At 43.5% G+C, this 25,726-nt stretch overlaps 1 protein-coding gene across 1 annotated transcript; it reads left to right on the forward strand.

Annotated features, from left to right (window-relative positions):
- Positions 1-7,146: 7,146 nt before the first annotated feature.
- LOC311055230 (ovochymase-2-like) lies at positions 7,147-25,380 on the forward strand (the record flags this gene model as incomplete). The annotated part of the gene is made up of 18 exons (XM_084071353.1): positions 7,147-7,390; positions 8,464-8,604; positions 10,629-10,874; positions 11,586-11,771; positions 13,585-13,691; positions 14,867-14,967; positions 15,763-16,040; positions 16,882-17,045; positions 17,341-17,524; positions 17,831-18,049; positions 19,045-19,182; positions 19,440-19,661; positions 19,911-20,093; positions 20,862-20,974; positions 21,342-21,436; positions 23,155-23,444; positions 24,114-24,274; positions 25,180-25,380. 18 exons carry the CDS (start codon positions 7,147-7,149, stop codon positions 25,378-25,380), a joined length of 3,273 nt encoding a protein of 1,090 aa, XP_083927479.1.
- Positions 25,381-25,726: the final 346 nt, after the last annotated feature.

The following is a 25,726-nucleotide window of genomic DNA, read 5'->3' on the forward strand; positions in this document are numbered from 1 at the left end:
TCTAGTGTGTGTGTTCCTGTGCAGTGGGGAGCTCCAGTGTGTATCTATAGTGCGTGTGTGTGTGTTCCTGTGCAGTGGGGAGCTCCAGTGTGTATCTATAGTGTGTGTGTGTGTGTGTTCCTGTGCCGTGGGACGCTCCAGTGTGTATCTATAGTGTGTGTGTGTTCCTGTGCAGTGGGGCGCTCCAGTGTGTATCTATAGTGTGTGTGTGTTCCTGTGCAGTGGGGCGCTCCAGTGTGTATCTATAGTGTGTGTGTGTTCCTGTGCAGTGGGGAGCTCCAGTGTGTATCTATAGTGTGTGTGTGTGTGTGTGTTCCTGTGCAGTGGGGCGCTCCAGTGTGTATCTATAGTGTGTGTGCGTTCCTGTGCAGTGGGGCGCTCCAGTGTGTATCTATAGTGTGTGTGTGTTCCTGTGCAGTGGGGCGCTCCAGTGTGTATCTATAGTGTGTGTGTTCCTGTGCAGTGGGGCGCTCCAGTGTGTATCTATAGTGCGCCAACCAAAGGCCAAGCCTTTCTTCTGTCAGGTTAAGCATGGAGGACAGCTTGGCTGAATGCAGTAGCAGTTCAGCTGACAGATGGCTCCCCCCCCCCCCCTGCAACACAAATACCTTGTTTTCTTTCCCCTTGCCAGCACGTCTTGCATTCCTGCCTTCCTGACACATCTTCTCTCTCTCTTTGTCTACCATTTGCTGCTTGTTGGACATGCACAAACACATGTGCGTGTGCACACACACACACACACACACACACACACACACACACACACACACACACACACACACACAATACCTGTGCACTCGCGCACGCACGCACGTGAACGCGCGCCCACATGCACATGCACATGCACATGCACATGCACATGCACATGCACATGCACATGCACATACAATCCATACATCCACACACTCATTCAGCCTCTTTTAGCCTTTTCACTCATGTCAGCAAATGCTCTCATTATTCATTCTTTTCAAGGACAGAAAACACATTTGCGTGCACGTTTGCGTTGCAGGTTGTCCATCTGTGGTTTGAAGAGTTCGCTTTGGAGGACACCAAGCTCTGCACAGCAGACTTCATCACATTGAAAGATTCGCTGGGAATCATTGGTAAGGCAAACAACACATCTGGTAAAGACACTTCCTTAACCACTTAAAGTCCTGTATTTTTCATTGAAGGGTGAATAGCAAAAATAACAGATGTACAATGGGCTGCGCTGTGAGGTGAGCTAGTAGATGTGCTATTTAAATGTTTATTTAATGTTTTGAAATTCTGTGTAATTAAAAACTAAATATAATGACATGCCCAAACAAACAGACAGACAGACAGACAGACAGACAGACAGCCAGCCAAGCAACAACATGTCAGTAGTAAAAACACAGCAATATGTTGTGAAGGTTGTGGAGCATGTGAATGTGAGCTTGCCAGACCTTCACACCTCAGTCTCCAGAGAGAGGGAGAGAGAAGAGAGACGAGACACCCTTTTATTCAATTCATTCTCTTTCGCACATACTCTCTTTCTCTCTCTCTCTCTCTCTGACACACTGATCCATCCACACACACTCCACTAGTCAGTCTCAAAGCAGGCCTGGTCCACTGCACTGTTCTAGTTCACTCGCACGCACGCACGCACGCACACACACACACACACAGATAGATACAAGAGAGATGTATTCGCTCCACTAATTTTAAGGTCTTGACTGCAGTGTACAAAGTAGCCTCTGAAATGTTTTTGAACTTCTCAAACTTGACTTCATTCTGACTCAGCCATGAACAAACCACGGCCACGTCACTATGACAACATAAGCAAACCACGGCCACGTCACTATGACAACATAACCATAAACAAACCATGAGTCATATATGGGCACAAAATGGACAAGGACTGACAGATACAGAGATCTCCATATATGGGCATAAAGGGACAAGGACTGACAGATACATAGATCTCCATATATGGGCATAAAGGGACAAGGACTGACAGATACAGAGATCTCCATATATGGGCATAAAAGGAACAAGGACTGACAGATACAGATATATCCTTATATGGGCATATCAGCATGCCGATATATGGGCATATACTGATGACATCATGGATCTCCATGGGCAACAAGAACAGACAGAAACTGAGTGACATCTCCATATGGGCACAAAATAGACACAGACAAACAGGTACTCTGACAAAGCCCCCGACCCTATGACTCAGATATATTGGTCGGATTGACAGTGCAACGTAGGTGCGTGAGGCGTAGAGGCTCGAACCTCTAGTGTCAATACAAATTTCAATCAAAATGTATTTATTTGTTTGTTTGCTCTGCATAGGAAGATACTGTGGCTATGATAAGCCTAAACCGGTGGTGTCCCTGGGAAACCGTCTGACGGTATACTTTGACACCAATGACAGAAAGACAGACAAAGGATTCAAGGCCCATTACAAATCTGTCTCTCCGGAAAGCACAGCAGGTAAGACATTTTAAGTGGAGGAAAAAAAAGAACTTTTTCAGAGTAGATTAGTACACTTGACTTGTTCTCAACATGCTATATGCTGAGGATCCAGTTTTCCCAGGTGCCGGTGGTTAACCACATGAACCCTATAGCATCCCTATTCTGGGGCAAATATTTGTGGAATATAGCAGATCTACAAAGTCACAATATCTATTTTTGGCGAAGAGATTTGGTGTAGAGGGCAAAAAAGGAGAAAACTTATAGACCCCTGGGGGACACCTGTCAATAAAGTATATACAGTTGAAATGGTTAATTGATTCTCAGTCCCAATCCTGGGAATCCAGACTATGAAGAAATATGTAAAAAAGGCATTTGGCTTCACTGTCACCGTCATTCCCACTACCCCTGGGTCACACCGTTATTTTTTTGTATTGGAATTCCCATAGGCAAATCTTAGATTGTGTCATATAAGAACTGTGTTCCAAAAATAAACAAACCACCCCATCAATTTTGTCAGGTATGTGACACATGTGTCGTTTATGATATTGAGTTACTGATGACGTCTGTGTTTGGATAAATTCGATTTTTTTTCACCGTCAGTTGATGCTTCATATCCATGTGAGTAAAATCACTGGGGTAGTATTTTTGGAACAGTTCTTATATGACAAGATTTAAGATTCCCCTATGGGGATTCCAATAAAAAGAATAACACCGTGACCAAGAGGGATAGCGCCCTCTAGCGGCAGTGGTGTCAGACTTCGGTGCTCTATGCAACAGAAATTGCCTCTGGACCTCAAGAAATGTCAGATGTCTTGTTCTCTATGCTTATTATGACCTAGAAAATGAGCAGTGTCGTTATGATGTGTGTCGGGTTGAATTGATAAATGGAGGGAATGGAGGATAGAGTGAGGGTAGGTGGGGAAAGAGATGGAATGGGAGGGAGGGAGGGAGGGAGGGAGTCAGAGAGAGAGGGAGGGCAATAGAATGATGGGGAGATGGATACTGACAGAGAGAAGGTGAAAGGGAGGGAGGAGGGTGGCTGGGAAGAGGGGAAAGGGTGGATGGGAGGGAGTAGGAGAGAGTGAAAGAGGAAGTGAGGAAGCGAGGGAGAAAGTGAAGGAGGGGGAGACAGGGGAGTGGGTATCCTTGAGATGTCTGTGGATCTGAGGTGCCCTTCATCCCCTTGTTTCCAGAAATAGCCGGGGCGGGTGGTTCTGTGGAAGGTGACCGCGGGGATCTGCTGACCCCTGGATATCCAGAGCAAAACTACCAGAATGGAGCGCTGTACCAGGTATTGTTATGTACTGTATACACACATAGTGTACACATATATCAGTGAATGCATACTGTATGCATAAGCAAAGATACTCAACACACAAACACACCTAAAAACTGACATGATTAAATTATTAAATTAACCTTGCCAAATAGAATAGAAAGCAATGTTTGTAACATCTGATGAGTTTTTAGCGGCGCTAGCCGCTCTATACCTTTAGGTATAGAGCGGATATTAGCCCTCTATGCCTGGCTTTTGCGTCAACGTTCTGATTGGTCAGGTGCGCCAACGTTCTGATTGGTCAGGTGCGTCAACGTTCTGATTGGTCAGGTGCGTCAACGTTCTGATTGGTCAGGTGCGCCAAAGTTGTGATTGGTCACTATTCATGACATCACTATGATGTCATGAATATAGAATTCGATGTCTATATAAACGATGACAATGACTTCATCTTATTATTCATTTGGCTAAAGTCTCCGTCTAGGTAAGTTATTTAAAGTTAATATGACGAATAGAAAGAGAAAGATACAAGAACAGATGAAGGGTGAATGTATAGAAAGTCTGAGTTCGGGACCCAGTCATCCGTTATGACAGAATGGTTTGATAGAGACGATCGAGAATCCAAGAGTCCGTTAAGGTTCTGATTGGTCAGGCCCGTCAAGGTTCTGATTGGTCAGGCCCGTCAAGGTTCTGATTGGTCAGGCCCGTCAAGGTTGTGATTTGTCAGGCAAGGGGACTATTCATGACATCACTATGATGTCAAGGTTTATTTTTTATTTCCTCATGTTTTTTTTTGTATATATTTTTATTTGGCTAAAGTCTCCTTCTAGGTAAGTTATTTAAAGTTAGATCCTCAATTTAACTTTATCTGTCGTCGACGCTCTGATTGGTCAGACCCGTCAACAAAGTGATTGGTCAAGCTTCACATGACACATGGCTATAAACACATTATAAACACATATCGATGACATAATGTATTCAAAGGCGCCGCTACCTTCACACAGGGTGTGATTTTTCTTTATGGGATTGATGGCTGATATTGACTTTGACCAGGATCAGGTCTAAAGTATTCAATGTCAATTTAATAATTTCTCATCAGGGATCCTTTACTCGGTTTGAACCTGGAGACTTCTGTTGTTATTTGGCTCTAAAGTTATCAGCCTTGGCTCGGCGGCTGGGCTTCTGTCCAAAGAATACAGGGGGGAAAATGAGAAGATTATTTATGAGTTATGTCAAACTGCAGCTCATGCCGCACTCTGCAACCCCACCAGAGACAGAAAGGCTAGTGAGACACAGGGACAAGGCTTGAGGCCAATGCAGAAAGCACTTGCTTTATAGATGAGAGTGCATAATATTGATAAATGGACTGCAGTGCAGCCATCTCCAGGTTGTGCTCTGCTAAATCGACTCCATAGGTTGCAGCCAAGCAAGCACTGTTTGCTGTTTGGCTAAGATGCTAAGATGCGCATACTTATCAAACTATTCTACCTAATACATATAGCTACCAACATAGCGAGCCCACACTGATTCTTCAGGAACAGTATTGTTCTGAAGAGTATTTAGGTTAGACATCCCAGTTCATCAGTTCACCTTACCGTGCGTTCATAGTAAAATCCTCTGTGTTAAATTAACCCAGAGAGTGTACAAATGGATCTATTTATGTTCTTGTTCTATGTATGTTTGACAAGTGGCGGATCACAGTACCGGAGGGGGAGCGGGTTCGACTGACGTTCACCTCCTTTGATCTGGTCCCCGAGGCCTGTGGAGACTTTGTGGAGGTCTTTGATGGACACAAAGCCGGCTCTGAAACCATGGGTAGGACTCAGTTCAGAAAACCTGTGTACAGATGACATCATCGGTAGAGATTAAAAGCTACAGCCTTTTTGATTGATTGAATACTTTATTAACAGTTTGCAAAAACAAGGCACGGTGGCACAGAATTATACAAAATAATGCTAAAAGGATGACCCAGATAAGCTCTCTATAGCGCAGCTCAGAATGTGTAAGCTTGTAAGAATTTACAAAATAAGGAAGCCAGGTTGAAAGTGGTTAAATTAACACTTTTACTTTGCAGCACAGATTTGATCATAGGTCACAGCAGGGGGACCATGTGGTCAGGACAGGACTGTGCAAAGAGCGCAAATAGCAATCATCTGATAAGACTACAATCCATAAGCTATGTGTATGGTAGAGTATGTTAAAACATAACTAACACAACAGTGGTTGGAGATAGTCTCCCTGCTCTTATTGAGCAATGCAGGACAACTACTTTGTTGACAAGAGGTAAGCCTTTTGCATAAATCTCAAAGTGTCATATCTCCCCTTCCCAAACAGACTTTCCATCTTCAAATCTGAATCCCAGGCAGGACATAAATATTTTGGATTTCAGCTTTAAGATCAGAAAGGTTTTAATGATAATATTTTACAGGCAAATTCTGTGGTGGTAAGCTCCCAACACCCCTGGAATCCTCTGGCAACACCATGGTGTTCCGTTTCAAAAGTGACAATACATTGACCTCCAAAGGATTCAGTGCCACCTATACCAAAACCAGCCTTCCTCCTGTCATCGTCCCCACAACACCAAGACCCACAACACCACGTCCCTCTACACCAAGACCCACGACACCTCTTCCCCCTACACCAAGACCCACAACCCCCCAGCCTACAACCACCACACCGGGTCCCACAACAACACCAATAGGTAGGTTTTTTATTTCTGGGGTTCTACTTTTCTGATTTGACTGTACTACCTGTACTGTTAACAAACGTGTGTGTGTGTGTGTGTGTGTGTGTGTGTGTGTGTGTGTGTGTGTGTGTGTGTGTGTGTGTGTGTGTGTGTGTGTGTGTGTGTGTGTGTGTGTGTGTGTGTGTGTGTGTGTGTGTGTGTGTGCGCGTGTGTGTGTGTTGGGGGGTCCTCTATCTTGATTGCAGTTGAATGTGAGCTCTCTATAAAATTGATCTCTTCTCAGCCCAGAGCTACAGAAATATTGACATTATTGAGTCTAATTCATCTTGAGCATTTTTCTACTAACTTCCGACTTCCAGTGATTTAATCCGAGATTTAGACTCATGCCTAAAGTAAATAGATTTTTTTACAACAGGGTGTCCCTCATAGTTTGCGCACAGTAAATCGCATAATCAATGAGCTGCTTGTTCTCACCAAACAAGGGCCTTGTGAAGCAGCTTTCATAAAGGCCATGCTTCCTTGCACAGTTTCTCCTTGCATACAGTAGGCACAGTACCAAGGTGATGGCTCCAAAACAAGAATGAATGCAAGTGGAGACCTTGGTTTGGTCTCTTTGAGTTAACCACATCAACCCTGTAGTCTGTGGTGGTTAAAGCCACTAGTGATATTCTCAGATGTCTTTGTTGCCAATCAGGGTACTGCAACAGATCTGAACGGGTGCCCTTCAACAGTTCATAAAAACATGCACTGTGCCCATTTGACAGATTCTGGCTGTGGTGGTCCAGGAACAATCTACGGGAGAAAGGGAGTGATACAGTCTCTTGGATTTCCAAATGCGTACCCAGCACACCTGCGTTGCTCCTGGAAGATCCGGGTGCCCAAGGGCCTCCTGGTGAAGCTGCAGATCACTGACATGTCCATCACAGGAGAGGCTGGACAGTGTGCAGAAGACAAGCTGATTATCTCAGATATCTACAAGGCACTAGGTGAGCCATGTGTGAAGCTGTTTTTCTCATGGGTCAGTTTGCCATTCACTAACTCAATTATCTGACTAAAATTGTCTGAATGTGTCTTTTGCCTGTTTAGCACATTGGTATTGTACACGTATTGTGTGTGTGTGTGTGTGTGTGTGTGTGTGTGTGTGTGTGTGTGTGTGTGTGTGTGTGTGTGTGTGTGTGTGTGTGTGTGTGTGTGTGTGTGTGTGTGTGTGTGTGTGTGTGTGTGTGTGTGTGTGTGTGTGTGTGTGTGTGTGTGTGTGTGCGCGCGTGTGTATCAGCTACAGAGCTGGTGATTAAGATCTCTCTTTAGTGGAGGTAGTCAGCACACTGTAAATTACCACTCCTTATTATTCACTTCAGAGGCTGCAGAGGAGCTGATATAACTTTATCTGCTGCTGAGCTCGCCAATATGAAGCAATGAGGCAGAGAGACAGAGAGAGAGAGAGAGAGGGACAGAGAGACAGACCGAGAGAGAGAGAGATAGAGAGAGAGAGAGACAGAATGACATGGAGGGACGGAACAAAAGAGAGAGACAGCTAGAGACGGAGAGAGACGGAGACAGAGAGAAGCATTCACTCTCCCTAGAACACAGGGAGATTGGGACATGTTCATATATACATCATTACATCATTACATTATTAATGGTCATTACATTAGTGTGCGCTAGCAATGTACGGAATCAGCCTGGAATGTGGAAAATCGGACGGATCCGTCTTGATCACTTGACTAAAGAGATAACATGTACAGATTTGCGTGATGTTTGTACAACATTTGTAGCAATAATATCAAAAATTGGCCTCCTGGTGGCGCTAGTAGTTGCAATGTTGAAAGGGTGTGCAAAGTTTCGCGGACGCTGCCTTCATGATTTGCGGCATTTTGTTAAAAAATGGGCCACTCCTGCAAACTTTAGATGTCAATCTTAGCCAATCAGGATGGTATATGAAAAATAAAACAATCCGTCTTGATGATCACATGAGATCATGTGTACCGATTTGCGTGAAATTTGGATAAAATATATCTATATATATATAAAAGATATCCCCCCCCCCCCCCCCCCGTAGGTACTCACTGTGGTTACATTCTTCCTCCTGTGGTGGTGAGTTCTACTGACTTGCTGTCGGTCAGTTTCCAGTCGGACAGCCGTCTTGCAGACCGGGGCTTCTATGCCGAATGGGAGGCTGTTTATCCAGAGGACATCGCAGGTACTCACACCTGACACACACGCACACACATGCAGCCACAGGCACGCACGCACACAAACAAACAGGAAAGCACACACACACATCTACAGTAAGTTCCTCTATGTGTGCAAACAGGAAAACAAACATACACGCGCGCACACACACGCGCACACACATAAGCACCCTCACACCTGAGGAAGATGCCGATGAGTCAGCTCAGTGTCGTCTAATAACTGCCCATAAATCATTTCACTCCCCTCGTCTCCATATCTGTTCTGGTCAGGTCAGAAACAGTCGATGTGAGCTCTTAAGCCCAGGTCAGGGTACATGGTGAGATAAAGGACAGATCCTAATCTCCATTATCAGCAAAGAGGAGCACTTCAGGTTCCACTTGGAACGAGAATTGCTGCACCTCGCTGCACCTCACTCTGATAACGCCTGAGATGGCAGGCTGGTGTCATGTTAGCGCATTCACTGCACTGTGTCTCAACGTCTGGTCTAGGGCCCACCATGGGTCCAATTAGTGTTTTGGAACACCAAACTACACTGTAACATTCTCAGTGTTATTTTAACTCTTGAGTGTGTACAAATGGAACCAAATAAACCCGTAAGGATCCATTTCGACCCCTTTGTGGTCCCGGGACCCGACGTTGAGAACCCGGTTGTCAGTGCACATGCACTAACCATAGACCTCGTTGTGAGGTCATGGGTTTGAATGCCACATTCACATGACCTTGGTTGTTTGTCCAGAAATACACTGTTGTGGACAGCTCAGCCACACCATCAAAATAATAGAGGTGTCATTCGATATTTGGATCCCCTCTTTCCTGCTCTGCATACAGTTCATAATCATATACCTTCAAGCAAGCATCGTAACTTTCTGTGTAATAATGCATGTTTTCTACATAATCCCAATTTATGGAGTTGAGGAGTTGTCCTTCACATGAAAGTCAATCTTATATATAAGCTTGAGTGCAGGATCTAATAGTGCATCTTCAAAGGTGTTTTCGTGAAAGCATTTCTAAGCATTTCTAATTCAATTGCAGAATATGGAATGCCAGCAGGTAGCAGATAATTATGTGACGCGTGACACTGGTGCTGCTCATGGGAAAATCAACTCATCCAAAATGTTTAAGCTCTATGAATATGAAGCTAAATGGATCCATTAAAAATACATTTTGCCATTGAGTTATGGAGCCAGCAGTGGTCCTCTCCAGAATCTACTCATGGAGCAAATGGGCCATGAGCTGAACCCGTTGCCTTATGTTCCGCACTTCCACTCACACTTGCTTCTGCATTAAGACACACTAATACCCCCCAACACCCCTTTTGGCAAAGTTTCAGACCCTGCAAGTCATCTGCACTAATATCATAGAGATATACAGTACATTCCTGGACATTAATTTAGGTACGTTTCTGGCATATTTGTTGTGATACTGTGCACACTCACGCAAGCATGCACACCACACACACACACACACACACACACACACACACACACACACACACACACACACACACACACACACACACACACACACACACACACACACACACACACACACACACACACACACACACACAGATAGACTGACATGGACGGAAACACAACTTACGCAGACACTCAAACACACAATGATGTCTCCCTTTCTGTCTCCCTGTCTCTGTATGTCTATATTTGCATGTTTTTACCTGCCTACCTATCAGTTTTTCTCATTTAAATTTCTGTTTGTCTTATCCAGGGCTTCATGCATACTCGTTTACACACATTCACACCCATGAACTTGTCAGTACAACCACAGCCTTTTGTCTAATTTATGCTCCATTGTACGATGGCGTACAGAAAATAGCCGATTTATAAGCTGCACAATGCGTCATGGATGCAACACGTTGTGAGCTTATAGATCTGCTATTTTACAGTCCGCAACACCATTGTATGGTGAAGTATAAATTGAACTTTATACTGCTTGCCAGTTGCCACTGAGCGTCTTCACTAGAGGAGTTTAGTGCCTTGCTCAAGGTCCTTCTCTCTGTCACCATTTCAGAGATCCAGGGCTGTGGCATGTCCACTACTGCAGAAAACGGAGTCATAAAGTCCCAGAACTGGCCAATGAACTACAAGGGCAACGCAGAATGCATGTGGAACATTGCGGTTCCCGTTGGGAAGAACATCACCCTGAACTTCACTCACTTTGACCTGGAAGGAAAAGACATCCTGACCTCCAAATGTTACGATAATGTCATGATCTTTGAAATTCGAACCCAGGATGGCCTGCTCATGAAAAAGCATGGTAAGACGTGGTGCAGAATTACTGTATTGATTAATTATGAAAATGACTTAAATTATTCCTGTCTCTCAATTATTAACCACTTTCAACTTGACATCCCTATTTTGGCCCTGTCATTATTGTCAAGCTATTTCCAAGATTTTTCTAACTTATTTATGTCAAAGACCAATTGTCGTCTAATCGTACAAAGTATATGACTTTAAGTAGTTAAGAAACTTTAAAGATGGAAAAATACATCCACCTATATTTATCCAAATTGAAAACCTGTATTTATTCATCAGCATGTGCCTTCTATTCATTTCACAATCACTAGCCAGGACCCCAAGAAATGAGTCAGGAGAACAACAGGTTCATCTCCTGACACATGATAATTGTTACAATGTGATAAACCATAGTGACAAAGGTATTAACCTTGACATAACAGCAGAAAAGGAAACAGCAGAACAAACTAACCACTGAACAACAGAATAAATCATTCACAGTTTCTGTTGATTCTCTTCCAACACAAATAGTGCTAATGTGGAGAAGAGAAAATATACATAAACTAACAAAATTATACTGTATGAAATTACATCATCTTAGAAAAGCAATTGCGTCGTTTAACTGTACAGTACATCTCTTTTCGTAAATTAAGCACAGTATATTATGCCCTAATATATTATGCCCTAACCATACAGTATTATACTTCTGTTTTTCTTTTAATCTCATCTACAGGTCCATTCTGTGGTACTACTCTTCCTGCACCCATAGAGACCCAGGGCAACAGGCTGGTGATGCGTTTCCATGCAGACTTTTTCACAGAGGCCAAAGGTTTCAGGGCCTACTGGAACACAGACCCTGACCAGCCAGCCCCCACTGAGCCGCCAACCCCACCCAACCCCTGGGACGACATCCCCATAGGTAAGCCTTCTGTGTTAGCAACATTACCTGTGCAATATTTCATATCGCTTGTAGCTTAGCTCACATGGTGGTGATAACCACATATGGGATACTTAGATACATATTTTATTGTGTGTCCAAAATCTGAAATAGGACCTGAAATGTGACTGCAAAGTCATTGGCCACGAGGGCACAAGATTTAGCTTGAAGATGCAGCGTGAAATGAAATCACACAGCGAAACAGAGAGGTCTAGCCTCCTCTCCTTCATCATAGTGTCATCATATCCCCTCTGCTTGCTGTGTGTACAGTAGATGTGTTTGAAACAACAAGTTGATTTGATGTGCTGAGAGCACACCTTCCCTGCTGGCCGACTGTCACCTCAATCCCATTCTTTACCCAGTAATGGGGTCCAGCTGGCCCAGGGGCCCCTGCCAAGAGAATTGGCCAAAATAGTTTTATAGATGAACTCTGCTGCTGCTGAGTGTTTTTATTTTTCAACCCAGCCTTCTGCCCAGAGCAGGGAAGAGATGGATAAAAGAGAAAGAAAGATTGAAGAGATTATAGAGAGGACATGAGCGTAGTGCTGCTGTTGAACACATTGGAAGCATCGCCTCAGCATGGCAGCAGCATCACTGCAACGACAGTGTCTCGCATGCATCTTTTCTGCTACGGTGCTGAACAGCAGGCTTATACAGGAAATACATTTCCACATTGAGTTTGCCTTGGATAATGGCTATTCATTATTCAAATGGTTCAATTGATGTTATTTTTTATATCCATAGAATAACAGTAACAGTCAAAATACATAAATACACATTCAAGTGGGCCATCAAGAACTATCACAGACTAGATGGCCATGAAATCTCGTTTGAATTAGGACCGGTATTCTGGCAAGTTACCAAGATACTTATCCCTGTCATAATGTGTTTCCCTTCCGATATACAGTATAGCACTGCATATGTGTCTAGATGTATGACTCATTTTGTATGTCTGTCAGAATGACTACCTCCTCAATACAATACATTATATAGGAGGGGGAACACATTCTAATAGGGATAAATACCTTGGATACCAGCACAAAGTCTGTATTTGTTGAAGATTAATCCATTTGGCCCTAGAAGAGGGTTTTTCTGTCTGGGAGATGAGCCATAGTTGGCTTGCTGGGTAAAATTTTAAATGGGACCCCAACTTGTTTTTAAAAGTAGTTCTTCTAATCATACAATAGAGCTGCACCATCAGCTGTTTATAATTGAATCATTTGAAATGTAATGCTACATTAATAATCATAGCAGTATTGACATACCAGTAAAATGTTCTTTTAATTATTTCATTTAGAGTGCCCATTGTTGTTGAAAATGTTAAGACACAAAAAATGCAATAACATATTAACACAATATTTGTGTTGCCCAAATCACTGGGACTATTGTACAAATCTAGCGTGTGTGTGTGTGTGTGTGTGTGTGTGTGTGTGTGTGTGTGTGTGTGTGTGTGTGTGTGTGTGTGTGTGTGTGTGTGTGTGTGTGTGTGTGTGTGTGTGTGTGTGTGTGTGTGAGCACGTATTCACCAGCTGTTTGCTATCTTATCTGGCCTACAGTATATCATGCTACCCTAGTAAACTGCCACCTGTTGTCTCTATCTCCTGAGACACACACACACACACACACACACACACACACACACACACACACACACACACACACACACACACACACACACACACACACACACTTAATATACTGTGTTTGCATACACACATGAACGCACACACATGAGCACACACACACTCACAAGCAATGATGATACATAAGTTGCATTCTGCCTTACCTTCTCTAGAGTGGCCCACATGTGGGAGACCAGCTGTTCCTCCAGTCGTTAACACTCGCATCGTGAATGGAGAGCCAGCCAAACCTCACTCTTGGCCCTGGCAGGTGTCCATGCAGGTGAGTTACCCCACTATCAAACCGAACAAACAGAGCTCATACAACTCAAACTCATCATGTAGAAGAACCCAACAACAATGTTGCCAATGATCAAGTCTTGATAAAGTTTAGAGTCAGGAATCTCATTTCTCACAGGATACATTTAATTTTCATCAGGAAGTTTAACTCATTCATTGATACTGTCTAATAATATATCAATACTGTATATCACATTTTATTGAAGAGTGTGGCTTCTGGGCTTTTGGACTTTTTTTTTGTCATAATGTTGGATCAGTGTTCACTGATACCAGTAATTAGGGCCCTGCTAGTTTGTATACTCTTCCAGTTGGAAGAGCATACTTTAACATATGCAATGCTTTCAATGGAATTTGAGCCTGTATATATCACATTTGAGCATGCATATCACATGATATCATATGTATATCCACTTGCATGTACAGTATGTACATTTGTAGCTGAACATGTCATAGTTCCTTTTATTTTTATTTTATTTCCCAGTGTGTGGGTGGTTAAATGTGGGTGGGAGATAACAAATTGTATTCACCCTCCATACACTGCAACCTGGAATCCTTAATGAGGACTAAGACTTGGTCTAGATACTGACTTGGTAAATATATGCTGGACTGGTGAGACCTTTTGGTGATTTCTATGTACTTTCTCATTTGTAAACTGTTGGACTAGAATTGATTTGTGGGATATGTTACATACAGGTACATGCATAGATTATCTGCATTGGGTGTATATGGAACCCTTTTTGGGGATATTTCATGTTATGTGGTATAATAAAGGTCTTTGGGTCAATGTAATTAACTCAACTCACGGAGACCAAATATGTGGTCGAAACGTGTTTTGCACAGTAAGTGGCAGAGCAGCAACTGTTATGCAGACCTTTCGGTTCTGTAATTACAGTACCGACACTCAGTGATAAAATGAAATGAGTTCCTTCAGAGCAAATATATCATCTTTAATGACAATGATCTCCCACTCCCTCATCCTTGCTACAATATGTGGTGTGTGTGTGTGTGTGTGTGTGTGTGTGTGTGTGTGTGTGTGTGTGTGTGTGTGTGTGTGTGTGTGTGTGTGTGTGTGTGTGTGTGTGTGTGTGTGTGTGTGTGTGTGTGTGTGTGTGTGTGTGTGTGTGTGTGTGTGTGTGTGTGCGCGCACGTGCGTTTCAGGTCTGGCCAGCTAGCCGTCCAGAACCCACATTCTTCCATACCTGTGGTGGAACTCTCATACACAAGAACTGGGTCCTTACAGCAGCTCACTGCTTCATAAAGTAAGTTTTCTGTCTTGTCATTTTCACATACCGTGCACATAACAGAAAGTTAAATGAGTTAAGTTTGATGTTCTGTGATGGCATAGTGTTTAAGACCTCTAAAAAAAGTTTTACTGAAGGCTTTCTATGGTAACAGAGGGAAACCATGTTAGAGATGAATCCCCAGACTTGGCTAATGGACCACAGTATGACTAGAGCCATACTGATGCTGTGTAGAGACTGTGTGCACAGTGTCTTATTGGGGGATGCAAGGACCTGGCTTTATCATCTCCACTGGGAAATTTGGATCAATGCATGATCCCGAGAGACGACATTACCAGAAAACAATGGAAATGCAGAACCTATGTATTACATTAGCTTTTGGCCTTTTTGTTGATAGTATTTGATAGGACAGTGTAGCAGAACATGCAGCACAGGTCTGAAAGCCAGATCGAATTTTATATACAGTGAAAATTCATTCAGTATATGCTGTGCCCAGTCTGTGGTGGTCAAATGGGTCTTTCGATGCACATATGCACGTCTCTATCCTTGAAATGAATACTGCCAGAGGCCTCTCTCTTCTGCTATCTCACTCTCAGCCTTCCAGTTGAAAACCTCTCAGGGGAATGAACTGCTCAATCCCCTTTTTAAAAAGAGAAATCTATTTTCCTCACAACACATAATAGTATGCTATGTCAGCTCATATTGACCTTAAAAATCTTTTTTAGAACAGCCCAATAATTGTGTCCATTTGCCGTGCATGGTGCGGTATCAGTATCGATTAACCTATTCCCCCCTGCCCCCCTTCCTTCCCAGCTACGCAGATGAGCTGCAACGCTGGCACATGTGCCTTGGCAAACACAACCTGACCTACACGGAGCCCAGCGAACGCTGCTTCAACGTGACAGGAATCTACCGCCATGAGGGCTTCAAGTACCCCACCATCCCCACCGTGGAGTTTGACATCGCTCTGATCAGGTTGGACGGGGAAGTGACTCCCACCAATGAGATCTCTTTCGCCTGCTTACCTTCCGTGGAGGAGGTCCTACCAGGGGGAAAGAAATGTTACGCCTCGGGATGGGGAGATGAAACTGGTACTTGTTATTTTGTTTTCATTATTTTAATTTAAATAAAATACAATAAAGCATATACATGTGTAATATAACATACCACAAGGTCTTGACAACATGGGTAAGAAATTGTGCAAAAAAAACGAATTGTCTAGAAAGGGAAGCAGCTACATGTTGCAATGCACATTTGACATGATCTCAATCTATTTTTGCTGTTGATCTGCTTCAAATGTCATTGCATTATGTCATTTAAAAAAATACATACTGTACATGTGTAGTATCAGGAGCACACACTTCACAGCCAAATTTGAATAGACCTTTTGGCTTAAAATATTCCTTCAGATTCCACTGGAACAGCTTGCGCGCTCTCTGCTGGAACAAAGGTGTAACTACTTCCAGTGTTGTACTATTTCCTCCAGTACTTGTGCCATGGAGAGCCAACTGTATGCACTGTGTGACGGTTTCATCCCAACCCCATACTAACTAAATTATTTCACCAATTAGTTCCCACATGAGTTGTTGAAGATGTACCAAGTATCCTCTTAAGCCCAACTTTATACTTACCGTAGTCATATGACAGTATCGTGCATTAGTAGTGACAATAGTCGAACTACAAGCTCACACTGTGAAGCTTGTAGATCAGCCATTTTCACAATTGCTTAAAATGTATAGAAAGATTTGAACAATTTTTCCGCATATAATGACATGCCCAAAATAGAGACGCCAGGTTGAAAGTGGTTACTGACCTCACCAGGTGTAGTCCTGAAATGGAATAAACACTACATATGGCCCTCCATGGCACATGACTGGAGTGTCCATACATGAATTCCAAACCCATTCTGTTTGTTTCTTCTCTGCTAACCAGGTGATTCAATGAATGCTAAAGTGGCAGAGGCCCTGAACCAGGTGGCCTTGCCTGTGGTGCCGTATGACACCTGTAAGAGGGCAGACTGGTGGTGGTTCCAGGTTAAAACCTCCATGATTTGCTGTGGCTACACCCTGCCTGATGAGCTCTCGTCAGTCTGCCAGGTAAACACTGGCGTAAACAATGCAACCCAGAGTTACTGTACCCTCAGGCTGATACACGGAGGGGCAGCGTATGAGCCCAGGCCTTAGGGTACAATTAACAAATTGGACACAATTAATGATCACCACTTAAATTTAATAAATAGATTAACATTACTGTCACTGATGAGCTACCCTGGTGAAGGAAATGGTACAGTAGCTGGCATTTCAAAAGATGGCTGAAAACACTACATCATTATCATATTTCATATCAAAAACATGCTGATGACATTGTAACCTTTGCCATTTTGTGAAACAGGGAGACTCAGGTGGCCCTCTGGTGTGTCAGGATACTGCGGGTGGCCCCTGGGAGGTGCACGGCATCACTAGTTTTGGCCCCATCGGCTGCATTATGAACAAGAAACCCTCTGTGTTTACTCGCTCCTCTGCCTACGTCCCCTGGATTGAGAACGTCGTCCGCAGGGACATGTACATTGAACACAGTACGTTTCCAACTTGTTCTTAATCTACTCTACACCGACCTAAACTCACCAGTTGAGGTTGTCTTACAGCGGACATGGGGTTTACCCTCCATGCAGGTGCAGTGCACGCCATGCAGGTGGAGTGCATGCTGCGAGGAAAAATACCACCATCCTATGTTGTCATGCTTCCCCATCTGTCTGTGGTGAATCCATATGAATGAATCTTCATAATATGTACATAATACATGTAATATGTAGACGTGGTAATATTATTACCACGTATATGACACTGTATGTCCTTTCTCCTCCATTCTTCTCTCTCTTTAGCATCTGGCTGTGGTGGGCCAAAAGACTTGACCGGTACAGAGGGCACCCTGTCCTCCATGGGTTACCCTGGCAGCTACAGCAACAAAGCCAACTGCCAGTGGAACATCCAAGCACCCACTGGCAAAGTGGTCCACCTGCAATTCCACAACTTCTCCCTGGAGGAGAGCCAGATGTGCCTCAGCGACAAAGTCACCCTTCATGACACAACAGGCTCTCTAGGTATGAAGCCTTTTGTGAATGTCATTATCTGTGTGAATGTCATTATCTGTGTGTGTGTGTGTGTGTGTGTGTGTGTGTGTGTGTGTGTGTGTGTGCGTGTGCGTGTGCGTGCGTGCGTGCTTACTCGTGCAAACATGTGTGCACATGAGGATGTGCATGGCTACAAATAATCACTTGAGGATGATACTGTACTGTATGTGTGTGTGCACGTGCATGTGAGCAGACGTGTACCACGTGTGCACATGTCTTTATGCAGAGTACAGTATGTGTACATAATGACCTCCATTTTCCTTCTCAGCTGCTGGTTAATTTTCTGGGTCAGTCGATTCAGACATTCTATTCTCATGGCCATATCTCTTCCCCTGCACACTCCACGGTGATTGCAACAGACGCCTATGATTAAGTCTAAATGGCATTCCAGAGTCATTGTCGGGTCAGCGTACTGTGAAGGACATTACAATACAGTACAGTACATACACACTGACAGGCTTAGCTGTGAACCTGTATATCAATGGACCACTGTGATATACAGCATTTTATCCTCAGCCATGATAAATCCTCAGGCATAATAAAGGTAACTGCGGATGCTGAATCGACGCGTTGAGAGCTTTTGGTCTGCTATTTTTGGCACGTGACACCATCGTGCGGCGAAGTTGGAATGAATTGGGCTTAATGCAGATGAATTCCACACTTTATGGTTGTGCTTTACAGCGTGAAACATAAGTTGTTAAAAGTCTTCACAGCAGAAACGCTCCGCCAGGTATTATAACAAGAAGTATCGGCAAGACAGTACGAAAACGAAGACACAAAATAAAACTGCAGTAAAGCTTAAACGATAGACTAAACTGAGATATAGTTTAATGCATTTCAGAGTTTATGCAGCGTGGCTCGAAAATACGCTCTGGTTAACAGGGCAAAATGTACAGGTGATTTCTTGAGAGGCTGAGCAGAATCCTGCATTGCAGTATTCCATGTTTAAACTATCTCCCCTCCAGGCACCTACTGCAGCCACACAACACCCCCAAGGGAGCTGGTGAGCGATGGCGAGATGCTGCACGTCCGCTTTTCCTCCAACGACAGAGTAGTGGACACAGGCTTCATAGCTACCTGGAAGGCAGTGTCACCATCTGAGGGTAAGGTGACCACTTCAGTCCTTAATAAGCACATTAACTCCCTGGTGTCCACATTTTGTTTTAAAATTTTGTTTTGGCAGGGCTGGTATGGTAGACTTTAATGGTTTTAACCCTTATTTTGCGAATGTCATTATAGGCAAACACTTTCACAGTTTTCTGCAAATTATTTTTGAAGATACTACGGTACTTCACAAATCATTGCCAAATATAAATGACCAGACTTGGCTTTCCCGCTTTTGTCTTGTCCACCTGCACAGCACCTTGTGGAGGCAGCTTTAGCACTGAACAAGGAGAGATCATCTCCCCTAACTGGCCCAATGATTACCCAGCCCAGTCTGTGTGCACCTGGCGCATCACCATTCCCGGGGCCAAAAACATCAGTGTAGTTTTCACTCACTTTGAGGTGCAGGCTGTCAACATGCTGGGTAACTGTGTGGATTATGTCGAAATCTTCAATGGAGCTGGCATGGTCTCCCAAGGTTTGTTCTACAGTACATGACATCTTTCTTTGTGATACTTGAGTTGTTTTCATGCAAAGAGAACAACTATTCATTTATTTACTTAAAGACCCAGGCTTTTTGCATCTCATTCGGAGTAAAGCCTGGTTCCCTTTATTTCCGTGTCTTATTGCAGCATTTAATTACAAATGAACCATGTCATCTGCAGATAATGTCATAGCCAATTCACTTGCACAACTGGTAACTTATCCACATTGGCTGCCATTACAGGTAGATTCTGCGGCTTCTCCCCGCCCCCTCAGGTTAACGTTCTGGGCAACACCGCCGTTGTCCGTTTCCTCAGCAACGGAGACAATCAGCAGAAGGGTTTCCGTGGTTACTGGACCACGGATGCCAATGTAGTCCCTACTCTGCCCCCTCTGCCCCCTAACCCCTGGGACAATATCACCATCAGTGAGTATGACACACCCATCTTAGTCATAGGATTTTATCTTTGTTAGGAGGGCTGTTTTGATATGTCATTTCCGTTTCCTAATTGCAGCAGAGTTAGTCATTTTTGCTCTTGTCCACATTTTTGTTTACAATTATACAATTATATGTACAATTAAAAAGCTCATTGCAGCAGAGTTAGTTGCAAGTGTTTTGTTTATTTATTTCTTGCACATTGTACATTGTTTGTTTTTCAGATATGTTTATTAGTGTGGTTGCCCTAACAGGGCAACCAGACTATAGTTATCTTCGCACGCGGTTTGAACTTTATTTCAAACCGCATCTCCTCCCACAGTTTATTTTTCCCAATTTAGTGCCATATGTCAAAATGACCGGCCTCACCGGGAATCGTGCGCTTGTATTTTGCTAAGAGATTGGTTGCATAGTTGTATTGATATTGATTTATTAGTGCATTAAATGTCCCCATCCACTTTAATGGAAAAAAGTATTTTTTTCTCAGAAACCGTAAGAGCTAGAGTTACCAGATTTGGAGGGGAGGTTCATAATTTAGTCCGAAATTATTTAAAAAATAATCACACCATTCGACCTCATGGTGGCGCTATAACAGCCCACTTTACGTTTTGGCCTACAACTCTACAACGGTTTTTTCCCTAGTTACACTGTGTTATTGCCATCTTTTCACTCTTTGCTTCAGAGTTTTTTGCAGAATAAACGGACTAGGAGATGGCATGTCATTCAGAGGAAGTGTTAATGTGAGCTCTCTGTTCACAGGCTGGCCAGAGGACTGTGGCACCCCGGCTATCCCACCTAAAAATGACACTCTCAGGGTTGTGAACGGAGTAGAGGCTGTGCCCCACTCCTGGCCTTGGCAGGTCTCCATGCAGGTATTCCCAGCATGCGTGTGTGTGTGTGTGTGTGTGTGTGTGTGTGTGTGTGCTTGTGTGCTTGTGCGCGCTTGCCTTCCTGCCTGCTTGCATATATGAGCATGATGTTAATGTTGATATTCTTCATGTGTTTAATGCCTACTTGTCTTGCATACAGGTGTGTGTGCATTATTAAGATATGGAAATATGGAAATGGGGAGAGAGATGGGGGGGTGACACGCAGCAAAGGTCGTCGGGAACGGGAGTCGAACCCGCGACACGCTGTCAGGCTGGCATTGCAGCCTAGGGTGCCTGGACCGCCACACTGCGGCCCAGGCCGTGTGTGTGCATTATTGTACATTGATAGTTTTCTCTCCCTCTCCACCAGGCTTCTCCAGGGAGTCCGTTTCCTTACATGCATGGATGTGGAGGTTCCTTGATTCACGAGGAATGGATTCTTACTGCTGCTCACTGCTTTATGGTGTAAGTAAGATGGGATGACATGCTTGGCAGAAAACCAAACAGAGGGAACAGTGAAAGGAAAGGGACAGAGAGAGGGATAGAGAGGGTAGGGAAAGATAGAGAGGGAGGATTGACCATATTCACATGGTGGCCAATTTGCTCTTATGTCATACTCAGGGGGTTGGGAAACCCTAGTTACCCCAGTTTGAGGTTGTGGTCAATTGTCTGACATAGTCTTTCGTTGTGGTTTGAAAATCTAGATGTGAAAGCTGTGTAGTGGCCTGAACATCTAGTTAATACAATTATCCCAGCAGGCACTTGTTCTCCCCGACCTCACCCATAACGCTGCTGGACACGGGAATTGTACCTCAATAATAGCTTGCGCCCTACGCAGTAGTAGCATTATAAATTGCTACATTTAACTGTGCAACAACAACTAGCACAGACACCAAGATCAGTAACGTCTGTGAGCCTGTAATTAGTGATTGATGTTGAATTAACTACCGATGGTCATGGCTGATGATGTTCGTTTTCTTCCGGAAAAGGGTAAGGTGATAGGGACGTGAAAACCAAACAGAGATCTAATGCCTGACAACAAGTCACTGGTTCAATTCCCGGCCGGCCGAACCATTTGCTTCATGTCACTCCCCTGCTCTTGCTCTGTGTTGCCTGTCTCTCTCAGCACTGTACCTATTAAATAAAAGGTCGGAAAATGCGCCCCTGTCAAAACTGAAATGCAATGCCGGAGTTTTCAAAACAACATGGGATCAGCAGTGTTTTGAAAAGTCTCCGCTTCAGGGGTTTGAAGACGCCGGAGTAGTGTGGATAAAGCCCATTCATGGTTGTGTTTGTACTGTAGGCACTCTGGCTAAGAACATCAGCCTTAAAATGTAGGCCTAAATGTCAGTTGTGTTTGTAGTCATCACAAGCATTGGCTAAATGGCTCAAGTGTAAATGGAAAATGTAGGGTGAGAGAGTGCACACCCCTTTAAAATGCAGCCCTCCTCTGAACAGCATTTTTAGGATATTCCTTTTTAACTTGCAGTGGAGAGTAATAGGCTAGGGCACCTGGCTAACTCTGTGTATATCAGCCAATTGACTTGATTGTTTGTTAGTGAAAAACATAAATCATCATGCTAACCCCTAACATGCTAGCCCTAACACTAACGGAGTGTCATCCTCACATTTTACCTCTTTTTCCAATACAGTATCCATTAAAGCAGACAAAATAGCCCTACATCCACCCCCAACCCCACCTCCCTTGGCTTCACAACAACAACACTGGCTACTGGCATGTGTTCTCCACTGTAAAATATTGATATAATAACTTTTAATTTCCACCCTTTTCTGTCCAAGTGTCCCCCGGTGTGTTTGTTTCCCTTGCTTAAATGTGGGCCTGTAAAGCCCTTTGAGACAGCATAGCCTCGCTAGCCAGTCTTTCACTGGAGATTGTAACAGCGCTGTGATACTTTGTTGCATTATAGTGTCGTGTGGTGATAATATGCGTAGCTGATCTACAAGCTCACAACGCATTGTAGCGGGCGCATTGTGAGCTTGTTGATCGGCAGTTTTTCATGTTTTTCAGGGAAAATTTCACCTAAAATAGGGATGCCAGGTTGAAAGTGGTAGGGGCTTTACAAATAAAGTTGAGTTGTTGCTATTGAATCACATAGAGCTACATTCACCAAAAGTGTGCTACAAATCAGGTTTATTATGGTTATTCTACCCCTTCCTCCTAGGCCTCTGAACGACCCCGGATACTGGCGCATGTGCCTGGGTAAGCACCACATGAATTCGTCCATGGACGTTCCCTCTGCAGAGGCCTGCTTCGACGTCGATGGCATCATTCGCCATGAGGGCTTTGTCTATGAGCAGGACAAAACGGACATCACCAACGACATCGCCCTGGTGCACCTGGCCAAGCCGGTCACCATGACCCAGGAGATAAGCCCCGTCTGCCTGCCCACACCTGAGGCCTTGATGCCTGCTGGGACCCCCTGCTATGTCACCGGCTGGGGAGACGAGAAAGGTAGAGAGGGAGACGATCTAGCTCTCTTTTAAGTCCCTGCAATTTTTGCTTTTTTTGGTACTTTATTTAAGTTTCAGGTTATGTAAGGTTCTGGGTTACCCTTTGTAAGCTAAAAGAGCCATGAGTCTACATGACGACTGTCTGGGCTGCATGCTTCAGATTCAGAATGTTATTGCCACATCACAGGTTTACAGGTGTAAAACAGTGGGTGAAATTTGTTTTTGTGCAAGCTCTACTTTATCGTCAATTTTAAAATAAATGGTACCATAATTTACCAAAACGCATATCATGATGATTGAAAGGAGACTTTAAACTCGCGACTGGAAGCATATAGTATTTATGACAATGTTTATTAAGGTAAGAAAATCAAGTCTAAAGTTCGTCAAAAACCCAACCGCTTGCATTAAGATAAATTCTTTCTGACACCAGCAGGGGTAAAACAGCGAAACTACAGGCCATTCATATGAACTGTCACTTGAACTCTCTTCCTATTTTGATTCAATTTCAAAGCAGGAAGCTGTACCCTTGTTCAGGACATCTGTTCTGTTTGCCTTTCGTGTACTGTGTATCACTTTTGTGTCGATATTGGAGTTGCCCGTGTTTCTGAAGCCTGCCTTACATAGCCTGGTTACAAACATGACCACTTCTCTTTCCAATCGCCCCATTTAGGGAGCCTGTTCCCCAAGGTGTCAGAACAGTTAAACCAGGCAGCCCTGCCTGTCGTTGACTTCCAAACCTGCAGTAAGCCTGCCTACTGGTGGGACACCCTCAGGCCCTCTATGATCTGTGCCGGCTATGAATCTCCAGACGAGCTGAAGTCAGCCTGCCAGGTAAGAGGATCCATTCACAAACCCTGTTCAATGGATAGGAGCGGGTAAAGAGCATTGTGGAGAGACTTAGTGGGGCGTGTTTTACTTTTTAATGTAGTAAAAAAAAAAAAAACTGTAATTACTAACAACAATCCGGTAATTACTTTCTAATAACTAATACATAATAATGATAAAGGGTACAAAAGGAGACTGTGATCTCTACCTTTAGAGAGAAACAACATTTCCAGATAGACATATTGCAAGAGAAGTTGGATCAAGTTCACTGCTACTGAAGGAACAGTATTGTTTGTGGGTACGAGAGCACACAAAAGAAAGCACTCTACTTGGTCTGCTAATTGAACCGGGTCTTCCCTGTGGAGGCTTTTGTCGCATGCTATTATATAAGTGTACTGGCATCTACCATTTTGGTTGCCTTTTACGTAATGCCACGAAAAGTGTTTGTTTGTGTGAGGTCAGCTTTGGTAGCCAATGATGGCCAAGCTTGCAGACATAATTGGGCAGGGAACCAAATGCATTTGTTTGATATAATGAGCCAAATTCCAAGTAGAGATTTGTGACGGGGGAAGATCACACTTTTGCACCAAGTCACTTTAACTTAAAATTAAGATTCACTAAATTAAATAAAAAGGCCTCTGCAGTAGGGTTGTGTTATGGCTCTGGAACAAACAATGACATGACAAGTGCAGCTTCTTGAGCAGGTTTCTTTCTACACATACCAACAAGAACATTTTCTTTTACTATTACTAATATTACTATTTCCTAATTGAGCACCAGAAATGACCTGAATGGACTTTGACAAATCAAATCAGATCACAACAGTTCAAACATATTTTCACCACTTTATTTCCTCACTTATAAAGTAAATGTCCCTTCTTCGTCTTTCGCCCGACCTTCCCCTCCTTCAGGGTGACTCTGGTGGGCCGTTTGCCTGCCATTCCCCTGGAAGCAAAACAACCTGGGAGGTCCATGGTATCGTCAGCTTTGGTGCTCAGGGCTGTATCAAAGACAAGAAACCTTCCGTGTTCACCCGTGTATCATCCTTCAGTGATTGGATTGAGAACAACATCAAGAAATTCATGTATAGTATTAATGGCACAATGTACTAAAAACAATGCTTGAAATAAAGACGGAAAACAAAAACAAATCCTGCTGTTTCAGGCTCCAGCAGACACACATCACCCTATTGATCCAATTCATCAGTTCATCATTAAACACACTGAAGGCCTAATCTATGAATTTGAATAATAATCAGTCAGTGTCTATTTTCTTTGTCTGTTTTTGTTTGTTTGTTTGTTTGTTTGTTTGTTTGTTTCTACTTCTTTTTTTTTTACAATAACTTGACTGTAACCTTCCTGACTAATATCAAAGCTAGAAGCAGCCAGTGTAGTTCAGATTGTATGTTAATTGAATCAAACACAGCAACCCTCTGTAAAACTGTAGTTCATGTGACGT

This window comes from Gymnoscopelus microlampas, assembly GCF_963454915.1.
Source record: "Gymnoscopelus microlampas genome assembly, chromosome: 2".
NCBI lineage: Eukaryota > Metazoa > Chordata > Actinopteri > Myctophiformes > Myctophidae > Gymnoscopelus > Gymnoscopelus microlampas.